This window comes from Selaginella moellendorffii, unplaced genomic scaffold (assembly GCF_000143415.4).
Source record: "Selaginella moellendorffii unplaced genomic scaffold, v1.0 SELMOscaffold_53, whole genome shotgun sequence".
NCBI lineage: Eukaryota > Viridiplantae > Streptophyta > Lycopodiopsida > Selaginellales > Selaginellaceae > Selaginella > Selaginella moellendorffii.
Window position 1 is genome coordinate 1,229,682 of NW_003314314.1, and position 21,255 is coordinate 1,250,936.

Genomic DNA, 21,255 nt, shown 5'->3' on the forward strand with positions numbered 1-21,255 from the left:
CAATCGGGAGACCAGATGAAAGATGACATTGATGGCTTCAGCAACGCTCGCAATGGTGTAGTGCGATCGGAAAGATGATCCACAAAACAACCAAGATACTGCACCTTACCCAAAAAGCGCTGCACATCATTCACACACTTCGGAGTAGGGAACTTTAGAACAGCCACAAGTTTGTTAGGATCAACTTGCAAACCCTCACGAGAAATACGGTACCCAAGATAAGTTGTGTCCTTGGACCCAAACACGCACTTCGACCGCTTCAGCTTTAAACCAACGTCACGTAGCCGATCCAACACTTTACAAACATCACGAACATGCTCTTCCCACGTCCCCTTCGAGTGGATCAAGACATCATCAATGAAGTCAGCCGTCACCTCCGGCATATCGCAAAGAACCTCGTCCATCATCCGCTGAAAAGTTGCTGGAGCATTGTTCAAACCAAACGGCATCACCAAAAACTCGTACAAACCAAATGGTGTACGAAAAGTAGTCTTAGGAATATCTTCTTCGGCCATCGGTACTTGCCAATACCCAGAAGCAAGATCTAGCTTGGTGAACCAACAACTTCGCCCCAGACGATCCAAGAGATCAGCAGTGTGAGGAAGAGGGTACACGTCCGGGATCGTCACTTCATTTAACGGACGATAGTCGATGCAGAAACGAATACTCCCATCAGGCTTCGTCACAAGATGAGGTTCACATGCCCAAGGACTCCGCGACTTCCGAATAACACCCTTCTCCAACATCTCCTTGACATTTGCACGTAAAATCTTGATCTCCTTGGGTGACCGACGACGAACAGGAACCTTGATTGGACGAGCATCCCCGGTTGGAATGGGATGACGTGTGGCAATCTTGGCCCCAGACGATAGGTCAAATTCAAAGAGATCAGAATACTCCTTCATGAGCTGGTCAACAGCTGCAACACAAAGATCATCGGAGGGATCGGAAAAGGGAAGAGCAAAACAAGATGGAAACACAAGAGGAAATAGTGGGGGAACAAAAGTAATGGAAGCAGAGGTAGAAGTAGAGGGACGAAGAGGTATGGAAGTGAGAGGAATGGATGAAACATAAGGAAGTATGAGACAAGGGGGAGAAGCCTCAAAGTCACACTTGGCATGATTGTGCTGCAACCAATCCATACCAAGAATGAGGTCAAAAGCTTGACTCGGCACCACCCGCAACGACTGCAACTCAAGCTCGAGATCGCCCACACGCACAACCAGGTCCGCCTCATCTCGTGCACATGCATGTGTACGGTCGTTGCCGTAAAGAATGAAAACTGGATCCGCCGCACGACGCAAGTGTAGACGACAACGTGTGGCAACAGGTCGAGCAATAGAAGATAAACTCGAACCTGTATCAACCAACACGGAGAGAAGAATAGGAGACCTCTTGTTATAAAAACGAGCTTGGAAAGTAAACACTGGATGAACCGGTGCCGAGTGAACCCCTTGATGATACTCCCGAAAGAAAGATGGAGGGGTCACTAACTTATTCGCGCAAGGTCCCTCCATTACTCGCGCGACTCTTCGTTTCCTGAATGCACCTCGGGATCCAAACCTTCCACCGCAGCAGCACCAACGGGACGTTGCTGACGCCAAGGTCTCCACCCAGGAAATGGAGGTCGCCAATCCGGAAAGCGCCGACAACGCCGATAAGTATGACCAACTTCATCACACGCCCAGCAACGAACGTCACGGCCACGACCACGTCCTCGCCCTTGTCCTTGGACTCGAGTAGCAGCAGCATCAACCTCCATGGGAACAGGACCATCACTCATAGGAAGTGGAGCTGAAGGACGTGTAGCAAGAAGTGGAAGAGGTGACGTCTCATAACGTTGTGCCAAGCGAAGAGCATCGTCAAGAGTGGCAGGAGCAAGTGCATGCACAAGTCCGACAAGATCTTGACGAAGTGCTGGCCACAGCATTCCTAGCTTGATCCGCTCCGACATATTTGGCTCCGCACGAAGCAAAAGACTTCGGAAACGAACGCCAAATTGCATCACCGACTCAGATGGCCCTTGGCGAAGACGATGCAATTGTTGGAAGGCATCATCACAATCGTCGGCGTGTCCAAAAGTGCGTTTGAAGACGTCCGGAAGAACACTCCAATCGCCACGAGTAGCTACGCTCAATCCATTGTACCACTGCAATGCCGTCCCTTGGAGACATGTGGGGAACTCACGCAAACGTCGAGCATCATCCCAAGAATGATATGTGGCAATCACCGTGAAGTGATCGAACCAATGGTACACATCATCCCCAGGATTCCCACGAAAGAACTCCAGCCGAACGTGAGGATTGGCACCAAAAGCAGGAGGAGTTGTACCATGTGCCGTGAACGCCGCCATCAACTGAGTTTGATTGTGCAATTGCAAGCGCATAGCATCAAGCAATTGAACCAACTGCTGCTCTAGAGTCAAAGGAGGAGATTGCGGATCGGCCATGAAGATGAATGAAAAAGAAAGAGCAAAAGAAAAGAAATGACAAAAAGCTGGAAAGAAATGGTAGATCTAGACAATGCAAAAAGCTAGATCTAAACTAAAATCCTGAAAGGAAAGAACAAAAGAAAGGAAATGGAAAAAGCTAGATCTAGACAATGCAAAAGCTAGATCTAAACTGAAATCCCAAATCCAAGCACTCCCCAGGGACAATCAAAGGTGCCCCTCATCTCCACCAATGTGAGTGCATGGAATATGGAAAGGGAATACAGAAATGTGCATATATCAATTAGCCCAAAAACCCTAGCTTATATACAGGAGCGAGTGGTCCGGATTGAAACCAATCCAATGGCTACCAAAATCCACTACGCTAATATTAGTATACGGCATCGTAGCCGTACACTTGGTCCTCACAATGTGAGTTTTAGTCATATGTTTTTTGTTATTATTATATTTGAGTGTACGTAAAGTAACACTTTATTAAGTGGAAAATTTGTAGTGTTGAATGAATCATCAAGTGATAATATTGTTTTATCAATAATATAGTTTTCAAATATAAAAAAAGTTAGTTACCAAACCGCAAACTCTAAATGACTCATCTCACCATGGGATTTCATAGTGAACAATTCCATTTATAAAAGATCCAAAACTTCAATCAACAATCAGATTTTTAAATGTGATATAATGTTATTAGTTATATTATTATGTTCTGATGTGTGTTGGTGATAGAGTCAATTGTAGAAGGGATTTTTAATATAAATATTATATTATATTTAACTATTTATGTTATCATTATGCTTATGTTAAAAATTACAATTATGATTACAACTCTGTGAAATTACTAAAACAGAAGGAATAAACACGATGCTCCCAGTGTAGCTGAGACTTTAGTCACTAATTTTCATTGCTCCCAGCATTGATAATGTTATACTATATTAAATATAGTAAAATAAGCAAAATATAATAATATTATTATTTCTGTGCTACATCTAAATTTATAAAAATACTAATACTTTTTACAATCTATGCTTTTCGATATGGCCTGACTAGTATGTTCTATGTTTTAAACTTGGATCTGGAACACCAACTACTGCCTGAGAAGTGCCAAGAAGAGGAGAAAGGATGCCAATTTCTCTTATGAACTTGGTAGAGTCAAGTATATCAAGGAAGTCATAATATCAAGAAAAAGAGATTAAACTAAATCATAGTTATATTATAAACTTTCAGTTTATAGTTTAGCTAGAAATTAATATACATATACTTTTATAAAGTATAATATCATTCACTTAGTTTAGAAGATGTTTAAATAGTTCATAATAATGAAAAAAATGAGGTTTTTTTTTTATCATCATCTTGATTTTAACCAATTTCAATGATGGTATCCTCCTTATTTAAAGTTGCCATTTTTGGCATTGATGCCATATATTCCATTATAGTTTTCAATTTTACTTATGGCAGATACTCACAATCTGAGCATTCAAATCTATAATGCTTGATATGGATGGCTAGGATCATTGGCAAAACATTGGCCCCATTTGAATTTTGCCTCTTTGTAGTTTTTAGAGTAAACCACTATTAGGGGCCAACTTTGACCACATGGTCAACATCGGTCAAAAGGAGGCTCAAGGATATATGAAGGCATGTTAGGGTGGGGGACTTAACCTACGCTAGGGCTCACAGTGGAGCGGTGGCACAATAGAGTTTTTGAGGTAGCTCGGGGGTGGTTAGGTGGTGAGGAACCTCAAGAGGTGGTGTAGTATAATCTAGGGTGACTAGATCTCTGTTTTTTTGCGTCAGATCATAACATTGGTATCAGAGGAGTTCATTGCGATGGCTGACCAAGCTGAATGCTGGAATCTTATTGTCAATGGTGGTGCCAACGAAGCTGCAGAGATTTGGACCATTCAAGATGTGATTCACGAGTTATGAGCCTTTAATCGAAATCAACAAGAGATGCAAGACGAGATGCATGGTATGATGGATACCATGCGTAGGCATGTTGAGGCACTTGAGGTTGGATGGGGTAGCGCTCCAAGTAAGCCTTTTTTGGTAGATCGACTCAAGATTCCAACCTTTTCCAGTGATGGTGGTGTGGACAAGTGTCTCACTTGGCTAGCCAATGTGAAGAAGCTTTTAGTTGCTAGGGGAACTCCAGATGTAGAGGCTTTAGTGGTTATTCCAATGGTTTTGCGTGATGCGGGTCTTCGATGGTGGAATTGGCTTGAGGAGTCTCATGTTGCGGATAAAAAACCACTAGTGTCTACCATGGATGAGTTTGAGGCTGCTTTCTGTTTACGTTTTGCCCCTCATTATGACGTGGAGAATGCTCGTACAGAACTTTGACATTTCTAGAAAGGGAAAATGACACTTGGGGACTATATTGAGAAGTTTACTCACTTGATTAGTCGTGTTCCAATAAAGGATCCAGATCCAAACAAATCCTACTTCATTGATGGCCTACATAGTGAGAGCATGTAGCAACATTTGTGTCATTCTCAGCCTACAAAGAGTTTGGAGGATCTTTAATGCGGCTTATTGACTTGACAATGATAAGCACAAGTATCGCAAGCGTTCGCGGAGTCCTTTTGTCGAGAATCGTCATGATGATCGCTGTGGACACAAGGATGGGAACAAGCATCACAAGTTGAAGTCAGTGGTGACTACTTCGGATGCAAAGGGGTCCAAGAAGCAGAAATTCTTTGTAAAGAATTATAGACAGGGTTATTATCATTGCGGTGAACTTGGACACTACAAGATTGATTGTTTGCAGTTGAAGAATAAGCAGCAGGACAAGAAGAATGGCCAATCTTCTTCTCACGGTAAGTCAGATACTAAAAAGTTGCAAACTTTGTAGCGTGAGGATGACGAGAACGACCATTCCGGTCAGAGGAAGAGACTTTCAATCGTTGCTCATTAGCTCAATTATGTGTGGAACAAGATGGAGCTCGAGGATACACGTGAATCAACTTTAATGCTGGAGGGCATGTTCTGTGGCGATCCAGTGCGGATTTTACTGGATAATGGGAGCGATGACAACTTTGTTTCGGCAAAGTTTGTTGCGGAGCATGGCCTAGTCACACGCGGAGTTCTTCCATACATAATGGAAGGTGTAGCTACCTCTACTCAGCATTTTGATGCTTGTGTCAAAGGGCTGGAATTGTTGGTTGGCAAAACCACACTTGTGGAGACTTTTTATCTCGTGGATATCCATCGTATGGATCTCATTCTTGGGATGCCATGGTTAGTGAAGGTGGATCCAGAGATAAAGTGGAGTATTAAGCATATCTTGCTAGAGTATGGTGGCGTTAAAGATGTGTGGTTTGGCGAGGGTGTTCAACCACCAGTTGTTATGCTCTCTGCTACATCTTTGAAGTGGGCTTGTCGTAATAGAAAAGCACTTTCAAGTTACTTACTGTTTGTTCGTGACTTGGGGGCCCAAGGCACGTGTGGGGAAGAAGCAGCAATACGGGATGTACTTGACGAGTTTTCTGATGTTTTTCCATCTGAACTTCCTCATGGGTTGCCTCCGTTACGAGGTGTGGAGCATGGGATTACATTGGAGCAGGGGATTACATTGGAGCAGGGGACACGGCCAATTTACCAACGTCCATTTCGGTTAAGTTATGCGGAGGAGCAACAAGTTTAACGACAAGTCAAGGAGGTACTTGAGTTTGGATTTATTCAGCCATGTAAGTCCCTGTTTGGTACTCTGGTCTTGCTTGTGAAGAAGAAGGATGGTTCAATGTGGATGTGTATTGACTACCGTGCTTTGAACAAAAAGACAATGAAGGATAAGATGCCAATGCCACATGTGGATGATATCCTAGACAAGCTTGGTGAAGCACGAGTGTTTACCAAGATTGATCTGAGGAGTGGATATCATCAGATTGCAATGGATGATGCATCTATTTCCAAGATGGCATTTAACACTAGCTTCAGACATTTTGAGTTTATAGTTATAATGTTTGGTTTGACGAATGCACCAGCCATATTTACTCAGTTGATGACAGAGGTATTTAGGCGTTATCTTCATGAGTTTGTGGAGATTTTCTTGGACGATCTTCTTGTTTTTAGCAAGAATATGGAGGAGCATAAGGTGCATTTACGCAAGGTTCTTTTGTTATTCCAAGACAACAAACTTTATGCGAAGAAGAGCAAATGTGAATTTGCAAAGTTGGAGGTGGAATATCTAGGCCATATTGTGACAGTGTCAAGACGGATCCAAGGAAGGTGGCTGTGGTGGAAAACTGGCCCACACCAACTACAGTAGCCGAGTTGCGCAGTTTTCTTGGTATGGCTAGTTACTACCAATGTTTCCAGCATAAGTTTGCCAAGGTGGCTATTCCTTTGACGCGGTTGTTACGCAAGAATGTGCCATTCGAGTGAAAGCAGCCACAAGAGGAGAGTTTTGTGGCGCTGAAACGATTGTTGAGCAAGACTCTAGTGTTTCACATTGCTAATCCATCGAAACCTTATGAAGTGACATGCGATGCGAGTGGTTATGCATTGGGAGGATTTCTCATGCAAGAGGGACAGCCTATTGCATATGAGAGTTGAACTTTAAATTCCGTGGAGCAACACTATTCCACATATGAGGAAGAGTTACTCTCTATTGTTCATACTGTGTAGACGTGGCGGCATTATCTTTATGGTGCAGTGTTCGTGGTGTTCACAGATCATAAACCACTTGTGTATCTTTTCATACAGAAGGAGTTGAACATTAGGCAAGCTCGTTGGATGGTTAAACTTGTAGAGTTTGGGGAGTTTCCTATTGAGCATTGTCTGGGAAAATCAAATGTGGTGGCAGATGCTTTATTTTGTGTTTATTATGTGACAACGTTACAAACACAATTTTGTCATCATTTGAGTAAAGGGGTCAGCGAGTTTGGGCAGTTGGTTGAGCATGCTCAGGCTCAGGATGCTAAAGTGGCCTCTTTGCGAGACCAGATGGAAGCCCCTTTCTCATTGGTGGATGGGATTCTCTACTATAATGGCCGTGTATATTTGCCACGGGTGGATGTGTTAATTACTCAAGTTTTATTCCAGTATCATGATCGTCCAAAGGCCGGTCATTTTGGGGGGAAGAAGACGCATGAGTTGATTAAGTGCAACTTTTATTGGAGGAATATAAAGGTTGATATCCTCAAGTATTGTAAATCATGCGAGCTTTGTCAGCGAGTTAAGGTGCCATAGGAGAAGCCAGAGGGACTTTTGCAACCTTTACTTATTCCTCAGAGCCATTGGTGTAGTATCTCTATGGACTTCATCACTTGTTTGCCACAAACATAGAGGCAAAAGGAGCAAGTATGGGTCATAATGGATTGGTTGACGAAGTATGTGCGGTTTTTGGCTCTTCGGAAGACTGTCATTGCCTCAGACTTGGTTGTGGTTTACTTGGAGAAGGTTTTTCCTGATTTTGGTTTGCCAAAGGACATCATTAATGATTGAGATTCAAAGTTCACTAGTGGATTTTGGAAAAGCTTTGCAAAGGCTATGCAAGTGACTTCGAAACTCTTGAGTAGAGATCATCCTCAGACGGATGGGCAAACCGAGCATGTGAATTAGGTGGTGGAGGATATGCTACGTTGTAGCATTGGTCAAAGGCAAGGACAGTGGGATTTATATATTCCATTAGTGCAATTTGCTTACAACAATAGCCAATATAGTGGAACCAAACTAAGTCCTTACTTTGCCATGTTTGGAAGGCATCCTCGAATAGTAGTGGAGTTGGGATTGCATTTGAGTAAGGACGTTCAAGATAAACTTGATTCTGAGGCGACTGATCTAGCCACAAAACTTGATGAGATTCTGGTGGTGTGCAAATGGAATTTGCAAGCAGCTGAGCATAGAGCGGAGAAGTTTACCAATGAGCATTGCCAATTCCGGGAATATAAGGTGGGTGATCTCGTCTTTGTACGAGTGATCTTTCCGTTAAGTGAGCGGTGGAACACCTTAGTGCCTTTACGGACAGGGAAGAGTGATAAACTTTCCTATCGACATGCTGGTCCATATGAAGTGCTGGAGCGCATTGGTAAAGCGGCTTATCGGGTGCGGCTGCCAGCTAGGGTGAAAATTCATCCGGTATTTTATGTTAGCTAGTAGAAAGGTGTACTATCTCGGAGTGATGGGCCCAATGCCTCCTTGATGTATACGGCTATGGAAGATGGACCAGGAGCTTGAGCAGGGTTCTGCAAAAAGGGTGATCACTAGTACAACTCGTCCTTGGGACAAGGACTTTGTTGGGCGGAAAGAATTGTTAGGTGCCAACTTTGACCACATGGTCAACATCGGTCAAAGGGAGGCTCAAGGATATATCAAGGCATGTTAGGGTGGGGGACTTAACCTACCCTAGGGCTCACAGTGGAGTTGCGGCGCAATAGAGCTTTTGAGATAGCTTGGGGGTGGTTGGGTGGTGAGGAACCTCAAGAGGTGGCTTAGCATAGTCTAGGGCAACTAGATCTTTGTCTTTTTGTGCCGGATCATAACAACCACTGCTTCCCATTATTTCATGCCAGAAACACCATCTTTTGTAACGATCTAAGATGCATTGTTCTATTTTTAAGATCTATTTGCTATTTTTATTTCCTCATTCCCAATCTATTGTCATGGCAATTGATTTGCTATAGTTTTATTGCTTTCAAAGGTTTTATTCAGTAGAAATGTTACATATCTGAATGAAAAGAAGGAGGAAAAATTGAAAGAAGATGAGTTACAGGTGAAGGATAAAAGAAGACCGCAGAGATCTGATGGCCTTGTGCAAGATCTGTCAGCTTATGACATTTTTAAGAAATTGGGGTGAAAATATTTTCCTCCAAAGATTCAAGAGGACAACTCTCTTCTTTGTGGCTGAGATCCAGGAACAAACCTTAGATATTTCTGATGCCCAAGCAGTGTCCACGCCTCAGACTTGCCTCTCCTAGTGTAAATTGACTTATCACAAGGAGTGAATCCTGCTTTGAAGTCACTGCCTCTACTGGATGAAACTCAAAGACAAGAAGACACTCAAAGGTAGGCTTGCCAAGTACATTGTAGAGGTTGTTCTCATCATAGGTCTTTGGAGGACATGCCTAACTTTTATGACCATGGACCAAACCATGAGAACAGCATGATCATCAGTCCTAAAAATGTCATTCACAAAATCCATAGCAGTGCAGGTTATATTAAATTTAAAGAAAAAGTACTTATAATGGCAGTCTCCAAAGACATACACAGCTAGCTGAGTGCTTGCAATTTAGTGATACTTGCAGGCTTCTCTAAACTCAAGATAAGGGAGATCACAACCCGTGAGCAAGAACACTAAAGGCCTACCTGATTGTTACTTGATGTAATCAGCATGAATCTCATGCCTTCTTGGAAAGTAAATAATCATAGTTTCCAGCAAGCTCTTAATGCTTTGCATTGCTTTGCAAAGAGAGCTTATCTATAAAAAAATGAAGAGAGAATTGTTAAAAGCTCTATTTCGTTAAAGTGGGAATTGTCATTATCCCACTTGTAAAATAAGGTTTCCAAACCTTTATATAGTATATAAATATAACAAAATTCAACTGCATTGAGGCACATGCCATTTTATTTTAAACAAGGAAATGTTTACTCAATCACTTCTCCTCCCCTTGCCACTGCTTCACCTCTCTTTTCTCCTTGTCATCGTCGTCCAATTTCTTTCCATCCTTTTAATATTGGCTCAGTTGCTCCGAGTCTAGGTGGAGCCCAAGTCCCCATTCAATCTTTACTTTCCCCTTATTAATAAAACAACTTCGTAGACTTCCAATAACATGCTGTAACACTTCTAGTATAATGCAAATCCTCTCAAAGAATTGTCTTTTAATATTAATACAATGGCATGGAACCCCATGCCATAATAAGTTACATTTTTAAATAAATACATGCCATTTCAGACTGTTATTTTTTGCCTCCAACGCCTATACAATAATCTTGGAATTTCATCACTCTCCACACTATCAGGATTTAAACCCAATAGTAATGCCATCTCTTCTCTAATACGTCCACGCTCATGTTCAGTGGTCGAAGAACCCATCCGGTTGAGCAGATTATGGAGATGCGGATAGTGCTTGGCTAGACAATATACATGCCATAAATGATGACTGGTGTCTGTCCGATCAAATGGCTTCTGATATATCGTTCCATCTGCCATTTGGTTGATTTCTGCAGCCACCTCCTAGACTGGCCGGTTCTCTATCACCATCGCTCCAAGCCATTTTGCAAGGTCCCCCAGAACATACGGTTTCTTCTCCCTAATTTCCATACTGCAAGAGATGGGGTGCACTGCATATGTGTGCGTGTTCGCTGCAGTTTTAATCGGCGAGTCATCGATGATGAGGATTTCACTTGACCTAGTAGTCCGGTTCATCACTACAGCCTCTGGCTTGACGAAGATGGGCTTGCTACCCCTCACATGGACCATAGTCAAGCAATCCTCCTGCGTTAGGAGAAAGTCAAATGGTAATATTACTCGCGTCTGATCGTGCATCATCTGTAGCAACGTTAATGCATTGTGGCACATCGTGGATAACAACTTTATTGTCTTGTACCAGAAGTGAGGGAAAATCAATGCAGACAATTTCAAGATCGGCAAGGTGCTGGAATCAGTAGTCAAGCTTGCCATTGTGTAGCTGCATGTTCTACTCCAGGAAGTTGTCCAGGCCCAGAGGGCAATGTGTTCTTCTCCAGAAGGTTTTCCATGCTCAAAGGGCAATGCAACACTTTTGGTGGTAGGCATTCATGTATGCAACTAGACAACACACTCCATGTTTGCCACCGGAAATATAACCAATTGTGCTTTAGATTGAAGGGTGCAAGGTAAACTAGTCTTACCAATATGGCTGCTTGGCCACTTCTCATGGAAACTATATGCTTATGAAAAGTTTGCTTTTCTTACATGTAGTAAAGAATAAAGTATTAGTACTATTGGTGTTTGGGAGTAGCTAACGTATTACAGGTATTGGAAGAAAAAACTTTTTATCTGGACAATACTCTAATGCTCTATATATGGGGTGGTGCAGTTATGGAAATCTAGTAACACTTGAGATTATTGTTTGTCTTTTAAAATTAACAGTTGCTACCATGTAAGTCTATAAGGTATTCATAATGGTAAAGATATCTAGAAAGATCAGAATTAAAGCTTTGTTGGCAATTTTCTCCTTACAATTTTAATTAAAAACTATTTTCTCCAGAAAGAGGGAATATAATTATAGATTAGAATTTAAAAAGAGTTATTTCTTTTCAAAAGAAAATACACATTATCATGGATTATGATGTTAGATTGATGAACTTGGTCTCATCAATAATTAGAGTGAGGTTATACTTGAGAAGTAGCATGTTAAAAAAGCATGATTCTCCATTTTAATGCATACATGAACTCTATATCTATTACACATTACCTTCAATCTATCAATTGCCTATAAATTGTAAGATTACAAGGACATAAGTTTGAAACTTGATATATTCAGATATTATTTACATCTAAAAATTATATTTAAATAGTTTATAAATCTGGATAAAAATAGATTTTAAGCCTAATTTAAAGTTATAAAAACACTATCTACATGTAAAAAAACTGATTATATACTTTTTGAATTCATATAGTAATAACTCTTGAAATTGAATCCGTATTTCTTTTTATATTAGATTTAAATTCTAGAATTTATATTAGCATTTCAAAGTTAGCAATTGGGAGAATGCTTCTCACTGGCAGTGGTAGTGGGCTGTAAGTCTCTCTTGTGAGTGCTCTTCTCTACATGAACACTGTGTGTATGTTGTTTTAACAGTTATAATGCTGAGTAAGAACTCTGAGGGTACTGAATTGACTTTTTCCGGATGAATGACTTCATTATTGCATCCGTCATGTTCTGAAGTACTTTCAACGTTTTTTGTTTCTGAAATAATCATTGTCTCTTGCATGGAGCTCTGGTTCACCATGCACACACATCCTCCATAAACTTTAAGGAGTTTTCCTTGAATAGGTTCTTTCGCCATGTCATCAGACTTCTGATCCATCAACTTGGCACTTACTCTTGCTTTAAACCCATTCCTAAGCTCATATGCTTTCTTAGCAGGGCTAAGACTTTTGCGAAGCTTATAATTCCTCTTAAATCGTGCACATTGATAAGCATACTTAGGAATCTCAGAGTTTCCTTTGGGGTTCTCAGTCCTTTTCTCTGGAACTTCATTTTTGTTGGTGCTAACCAATTTCTTGATTGAAATGAACGACCTTGGCAAATCAATCTTTGCAAACCGTGTAGCAGGAGCAAAGTCACAAGCAACAATTAACAAAGGTGGTGGTGGTTGGAGACCACTAGCAGCTTCTTGTAGTCCTAGGCCCTCTATTCCTCCTCCTGGTAGGTACAAGCAATAGCAACTTGCAAAACATGTTCCTAGTGGAACAGGTAGTGTAGGTCATTGCTTCCATTGTGGAGAGTCAGGACATAGGTCCTCAAAATGTCCTAAAACAAAGTCTTGTGTTAATGTCGTGAGGGAAGACAGTGATAGTGAAGTTGAAAGGGTTGATGAATTGGTCAATGCAGACTATGAGGAAGAGGAGGTGAGTTACTTTCGTTACTTTTCTCAAGCTTTTCTTCCAGTCAATGCAAACACTGATCCATTGATGTATTTGGTAGACTTTGTCCGTGGACACCATATCTGAGTGATGATTGACACGGGAGCTACGCACATCGTGATATCCGAAGACTTAATTAAGTTGTTAGGATTGAATGCTGAGCAAATATTGCTCATACACTTCCAGTTTGTAGAAGGTGGGCAAGTAGCAAAAAATTTTGTGAGTCATGTTCCAATAAAAATATCTAAGTGGAAAGAAAGAGTGGACTTGGTAGTGTTGAAGATACCAGATTTTCAGATAGTGTTTGGTATGGATTTCTTTAACAAATATATTAAAGGGATTTATGGTGTAAGACAAAGTTGTATTACATTGAAGTCAAGAAAGATGTTTTGATGTGTCCTTCCAGTTGCGAAAGTGCTCCTCAAAGGATTGGGATACTAAGTTTCTAATTGCAAGAACTGCTCAAAAAGAAGCTAAGAAGGGATGTCAGACCTTTTGGGTTCAAGTGATGGAAGCTAAGAGTGTTGGTGACTCAGTTCAAATCAGCAACGAGGTTGATCCTATACCAAAGAAGATATTGGAGTTGTTGGCAAGGAATCAGGATATCTTTCCAAAGGATTTGCCACTAGGGCTACCTCCTAGCCGTGAGGTTGATCATGGGATTGAGGTCATTCTGGGTTCTACACCACCTACAAAGGCTCTTTATCGTCTGAACGTCAAGGAGATGGTTGAACTCAAGAAACAACTCATGGAGCTTCTTGATAAATATCATATCGAACAAAGCAAGTCACCTTATGGAGCGCCGGTCCTTTTTGTTATAAAAAAGGATGGAACCATGAGGATGTGTGTCAACTATCGGGCACTTAATAAAATCATGGTCAAAAACAGTTATCCTTTGCCTTGCATTGATGACTTGTTTGACCAACTCTTAAAGGCTAAGTATTTTATACGACTTGATTTGCGGTCTGGGTATCATCAGATATAGGTGGTAGATTAGGATGTGGAGAAAACAACCTTTAAGACTCGATACAGATTTTATGTGTGCCTTGTCATGCCATTTGGGTTATTGTAGCGCATGTGATCATGGGATAAGATTTGGATATACTGTCACTGTAGATCCTTGGAACCTTGGGGGATAAATGGGGATAAAATAGCCACTAAGGGCTCTCTTATCAAGCAATTGCCCCTTTTCCAGTTGGCTTAAGGAGAGAGAGATAAGGTGCGCTAAAGTTGGTATCGGAGCAAATGGCACGGGTCCGATTCCCATTGATTAGTGACTACTTAAAAATATAATATACCCTTGAGTAAGGTATATTCCTACCCCTAAATTTGAAATCGTAAGTATTGGACATCCTTCCTCTTGTGTGGAGTATCCACGGACGAAGGTATCCACCGTGGGACTGCAGTACGGGTGGATGACTAGTTGCCTCACATGGAATAGCTAGTCTACATAATGGAAGGATTGGTAGATTCAATGTAGAAATGGAGGTGCTGGTTCCCCTTGGCTCAGTAGGGGTTGTTAGTCAATAGTCAATGAGGATATTGACATCTCTGAAGGGGGGGTGAGTGTAGCACATGTGATCATGGGATGAGATTTGGATATACTGTCACCGTGGATCCTTGGAACCTTGGGGGATAAATGGGGATAAAATAGCCACTAAGGGCTCTCTCATCAAGCAATTGCCCCTTTTCCAGTTGGCTTAAGGGGAGAGAGATAAGGTGCGCTACAGTTATGCAATGCTCCAGCAACAGTCAGCACTATGATGGAAAGAATATTCAGAGATTGTTTAGACACATTTGTTGTCCTATATATCAACGATGTTCTAGTCTTTAGTGAAACATTGAAGGATCATTTGAGACACTTGGAGCTGGTGTTTCAAAAGTTGCGTGAATACAAATTGTATGCTAAGGAAAGTAAATGCGCTTTTGGACAAGCGGACTTTCTCGGATATATAGTTGGTGGTGTAATTGGAGGTGTAATTCAGGTGTAACTGAGGTTGATCCAAAGAAGGTGGAAGTGGTGAAATCTTAAGAAGTCTTGACCACTATACCAGATGTTCGTTCCTTTCTCAATTTGGTAGGATACTATCACAAGTTTGTCCACAATTTTGAATGAATTGCTTTTCTGTTGACTAAGTTGACAAAGAGTAGTATACTGTTTCATTGGATATTAGCTTGTCAATGTGCTTTTGTACGATTGAAGGAGATCTTGACTATGGTTCCTGTTCTCAAGATCCCATATCTTGATAAACCTAACGAAGATGGCCAATGCACGAGAAAGAGATGTTTGCTATAATGTCGGCACAAAAACACTGGAGACACTACTTGGGTGGACACACCAAGGTTTATGCAGATAGTAACACATTGAGCTACTTTGTTATGCAGCCTAAGCTTACCCGAAGCAGGCTCATTGGCAAGAGAAGCTTGCTAGATATGATATTGAAATTATATATAAACCTGGTTAAGATAATATTGTTCCGGATGCATAGAGTGATCAGGCTTAGTTCTGGGCAATATCGGCAATCAGTTCGGATTGGTTGGAGGACATTCAAATTTCATATAGAAGTGATCTATTGGCGAAGGCAATCTTGCACTGTGCGGAGTTGTGGAAGCAGAACCCTAGTAGTGAAGCAGCAAAAGTTGCTAATCAAACCAATGTGAAGCTTCACTTCTCAGTTCAGGATGGGCTTATATTCTATAAGCAAGAAAGATTGTATCTTCCCTCTAAGGATTTGTAGCAGTTGTTTCTGCAAGAACATCATGATGTTCCGGCAGCAGGACATGGTGGAAAGCGAAAGACTCTTGCTTCATTGAAAAAGGGATTTTTTTTGTCTAGTATGGAAGGTGATGTAGTAGACTATATCCATTCTTGCCCTATATGCCAGCAATGTAAGTATAGAACTGAGAAGCAGGCTGGAAAGTTGCAGTGCATTCCAGCACCAGCATAGCCATTTCAAAGTGTGACACTTGATTTTGTCACTTGTTTGCCGAAGTCTAAGGGTTATGATACTTTGATAGTGGTTGTGGATCAGTTGTCGAAGATTGCACACTTCATTCCAACTGTGGAAACATTGAATGCGAAATAAGCAGCAAAACTTTTTTTCCATGATGAAGTAGTGCGGGTTTGTGGTCTTCCCGAAGAGATGATATCGGATAGAGACTCGAGGCTTACAGAGAAGTTTTGGGGCACAATGTTCCAGTTGTTTTGTACCAAATTGAAGTTTAGTATGGCTTATCATCCTCAAATTGATGGGCAAACCGAACACATGAATGCTTAAGTTGAGGATTATCTATGGTACTATGTCACAGTGGACCAATGCGACTGGGTTAAGCATTTGGACATAGTAAAAATCTGTTATAACAACACATTTCACTGTTGGCACTATTGGCTATTCTCCATAGGAGATGCTGCAAGAGAATGCTTGTAGGGTGCCTCAACAAATTGTTGTACCGAAATCTATGTTTGAAGTGTTGGTCCCGGCCGTTGAGACTTATGCAGAGCAGCTATGCCAAGGTTGGTCTAGAGCTACTGAGGCGATGGGCAAAGCTTAGGATAGGTATCGACGTGATAAGGATCAGCATCATCGGGATGTATCTTATCAAGTGGGAGATCAGGTGTAGCTATCTTCCCGGAACTTGAACATTAAGGGATCTTTATCTCGGAAGCTATTACCGAGATATGTTAAACCCATCGAGTGTTGAAATGGATTGGTGATGTATTCTATCAATTGGATCTTCTTGCGGAGATGTCCAATATTCATAATGTATTTCATCCCAATCTCTTGGCTCTTTACACTATAGATATTGCACGTCAAGGGGAGATTCATCCACCACTAGAAGTTATGGATGGTGAACCTGAATATGAAGTGGAAGCTATTTTGGGCACACCCTAGCTTAAACATGCCAAACGTCAGGAGTATCTAGTTAAGTGGAAAGGTAATCTGGTTTGTGAATCAACTTGGGAACCTCCTAATAATCTTACACATGCTCGTGAGCTTGTCACAGAGTATAAGATTAGTAATAAAGACTAGCTTTTGTAAACTTTGTAATAAATCTTACAAATCAATAAACCTATATATTTCTATAAATCAAAGTTTCATTTTTCTCATTTGTTAGTACTTGGGTCAGTTTTGGCAGGCTCACTTTGGCACTTCAGTACCTGGGTTCAATCCATAACTATGGGGATAACTATTATAGACTGATCACAAATCCCCTCTATGAGACACAAAATCCCTAGGCCCCAAAGTGGAGCTAAAAGGGTGCCATATGGTAGTGGCCAAAGCGAAAGCCAAACAAGCATAACACGTTTAGACTAAAAACTCTGACTTGAAAGGTCGAGAGCAAGAGTGGAACTCTTAATGAAAGGGCTCGAGGAACAAGCACGAAGTGAGTGATAAATGAGTCTCTAGAAAAGGGACACATGAGGACCCGAGATGGAGTCTGAGATTGTTATAATCTGGCACAAAAAGACAAAGATCTAGTCACCCTAGACTATGCTACGCCACCTCTTGAGGTTCCTCACCACCCAACCACCCCCAAGCTACCTCAAGAGCTCCACTGTGCTGCCGCTCCACTGTGAGCCCTACGCTAGGTTAAGTCCCTTACCCTAACATGCCTTAATATACCCTTGAGCCTCCCTTTGACCGACGTTGACCATGTAGTCAAAGCTGGCACCTAACAGAGATGGAGTCCGAGATGGACCTGAGATGGAGTGCCAGATGGAGTCTGAGATGGACCCAAGATAAAGTCCGAGATGGACTCGAGATGGAGTCCGAGATGGACCTGAGATAGAGTTCGAGATGGACCCGAGATGGAGTTCGAGATGGACCCGAGATGGAGTTTGAGATGGACCTGAGATGGAGCTCGAGATGGAGTACAAGATGGAGTCCAAGATGGAGTTTAAGATGGACCCGAGATGGAGTCCGAGATGGAACCGAGACCAAGACTGAGACTAACCCCTTGCACCAAACGTGTACCCACTCGGATCATCGTTTTCATCTCTGCGTATGCAACGAGACTAGTTGCCCAATCTCATTGAATAGTACTCGCTGAGACTCATCCTCTGATACCAAATGTAGCGCACGTGGTTTTGACCCTTTATCCTATGGTGATTTACCATAGGATAACACCACGAAGCGGAACCTAAACCCTCTTTGTGCCACATGACAGATGCCACGTGTCACATGCCACGTGTCCATGCCACGTGTCCATAGGAACCCGAGGTCCAGGGCCTTGGGCCACTGAACGAAGGAACGGTGCCAAACTCCCAAGCATGGAGCCAAGGAGTGACGGAACCGAACCACGGAGCAACTCCCGAGCATAAAGCCCAAGGAGCGAAGGGACAGGGGCCCGGAGCAACTTGGAACAGTCCTAGAGTAACCAGCATCCCAATGCCAGGACCAGCACGCAAAACGGAGCCAAACGGAGTTTGGCGCTATTTCGGCATACCGGTGGCCTAAGGCGAGGACATGGGTACTCCACCAACTAGCATGGAATGGAACTTGGGCTTAGACCCAAGCCGGACGTAGAACAAGGACAGGCACGCAAGCGGGAGCTAGACTATGCCTCAGGTTGGTTGGCCATGCCCAACCTACCCACTATCCCTACTATACATTTGGAACCCCCCACAGCCCCCCCCCCCTTGAGGAACACACGCTTTGGGCTTTCACCCCAAGCCTCCCTTAGTATCAGGAGTTAGTCTCTGGGACAAGCTCGAAACTTACTAAATATGGAATGTCCCTAGATTGCGAATTTGGACACGGGACGAACACCATTGTGTTCAGAACGATCTCTACATTCCATAGATATGCCAAATGAGCAAATTTGGACACTTTCCATAAATAGCATTTGGACAAAAATGAGACTAACACAAAGGGCATGATAGCGAGGGTGTTTGGCAGACACGGTAAGCTATCATCTAGCGATATTGAGAGACCAAGCTCAATATCGCGGGGGTTCCCAACACTAGCAAGTGCAAGTCAACGAATGAGTTTCTCTAACCAGGTCAAGTATGCTTGACTAAATAGACACTTAGGAATTCCTTCCTTATGCTCATCTGGTCAAGTGCACACGCGAGGACCAGTTTCTCAACTAGCTTAGATGGAGACTGATAACGGGTCCAGCAATACCGACCTCCTGCCATCGTGGCAGTAAGGTAAGAGTGTCCGAAAGGACTAGCCGACAGGTAACTTTCGATACCTGAAGTCACATTCGCGACACTCTCCCCCCCTTGGGAAGATCGACGTCCTCGTCGATGCATACTCGAGTCTAGAATACCGCCAAGGAAACAACTCCAGAAAAAGTTCACGGTACTCACACTATGTGAGAAATGCACCAACTTAAATGAGTTAGGGGGCAACCTCTTTGTCTAACGCGGATGCGCTACCAGCTCAGACACCTTCCGGCCGTCGCCGACAAGGAAATGACCAACGGAGTCAGCCACCCTTGCTGCTCTGGGAGTCACCCAGCTTACAAAAGTGTGATATGCCCTGCCCGCAGAGACATAGAGAGAGAAGCTAGAGGCCCCAACCCTCCTGAGCAAAGAAACCAAACCCGTCGGTAAGGTTTAGATAGACTACTGTAAATAGGCAGTTAGAGTTGTTTACACGGTCACGCCCTTTTAACGGAATAAGGAACATCGACAGAGAGGCGGGTGATGTGACCAGTCGACAGTAGTTACCCCATGACTAGAGATTTCAACATGCACACGAAGTGCCGAAGCCAGTCTGCCTATACTGGCCCAAACTCAAAGATCAATAGATGGACAATATCAAAGTCAGAGACAATGATATCTTAGAAGCTTAATTATCAGTGAATATATCTTAGATTAGAACACAAAAGTATTCCAAGTAAGTTATCATCCGATAAACTAGTATTATAGTATAGGGACCACCAATACCACTATCATTGGAAAACATAGGAATGACCATCCAACAAAATTCAATAGCAAGTGTATCATCAAGAAAACTCAATGATAAAGCTTAACTATTAAAGATTGCAGACAGAATGCCAAACAACTTACGAAAGATAACTCAAAGAACACAAAGTATTATTGACTAACAAGCACAATGCTCGCGAATGTATCACCCGAAGGAAATAACATCCCAACCTATCAAAACTAACTCAAGCAATAATCAACAGAAGAGAATGAATGCGGTAAGACTAACAAACACTCATTCCTGCCAACTAACACAAAAGCCAATCTGAATAGATCCCAGCCAACAATACCAAGGAACTCAAGTTGCCTAAGCAAGTGTCAACAACATCCTACTGATGTCTCAAACCCAAGAGACCAATCCAGAGCAAACCACAAAGAACATGTGGTATTGCGAAAAGCCAAAAGCCATCAAAGAGAACAACAAACTATCATGAAAGAACATCAATCATCCCATCAATAAAGAGATGCTGAATCATCGTTGAAGAAAGAATCTACCATCCCGAAGAACAGTGAATCATTCTATATCAACAATAACCAAGCAACACCTTTGACAAGGATAATCAATATCCTAGATGACAGTCAATCATCACCAATGATTGCTAGATGCAAAGACTAACGTCAACATCGAAGCTAACGAGCCAAAATGCCTTCCCCCAGCAACTCCTAACAAATGGAACAATGAGCATGAAACTCAAAGAACCAAAAGCTTGAAGAAGCCTATAACCAAGTCTTGCTTAATAATGATCACAAGCCTTGCATAAACTAACTTCAATGCCAAAGAAGAAATCATGGTGCAACCCACAATATCTTCCTCAACACATTCATAAGCTAGACTTCGTAATGCCAAAGCTAATGAAGAGCATATCTGCATCAATCCAAAAGCTAAGCATAACGAAGCTATGCTCAACAAGTGATCACCAAATGATCCTCCATGAATCCATCTATAGCAAAACGTAACTCACTTCATAACAAGCACAAGAAGAATCATCAATGATTGATATATCTCAATTCAAACCCAATAAGGAATCAATCACTTCAATATCAATCATTAACTCTTCCTCTTATAGAGTTAGCATAGTCCACGACTAAATCACTTTTCAAGGAAAAGCTAAAGCTCAACCCCTACTAAATAATCTCGTCTAGAACACAACTAACTCAAACTTGCCACTCAGTTCATTTGAACGTCAACATAGTTGCTAACTAGCAAATGCACGAATGTTAATAACACAAAGCTATAACCAAATCATCAACACTATCTCTATCAAGACTAATGAAACTCAATATCAATCAAGAGAGAGACAT

The 21,255-nt window shown here is 42.0% G+C and overlaps 1 protein-coding gene across 1 annotated transcript in view; it reads right to left on the reverse strand.

Moving 5' to 3' along the window:
• LOC9636256 (succinate-semialdehyde dehydrogenase, mitochondrial) overlaps positions 1–21,255 on the reverse strand; it is a 68,232-nt gene that overhangs the window by 36,973 nt on the left and 10,004 nt on the right. The window contains exon 3 of the mRNA XM_024687373.1: positions 12,377–12,795. Within this exon, the coding sequence (XP_024543141.1) occupies positions 12,377–12,795 (419 nt within the window). The remainder of the gene's footprint in view (positions 1–12,376; positions 12,796–21,255) is intronic.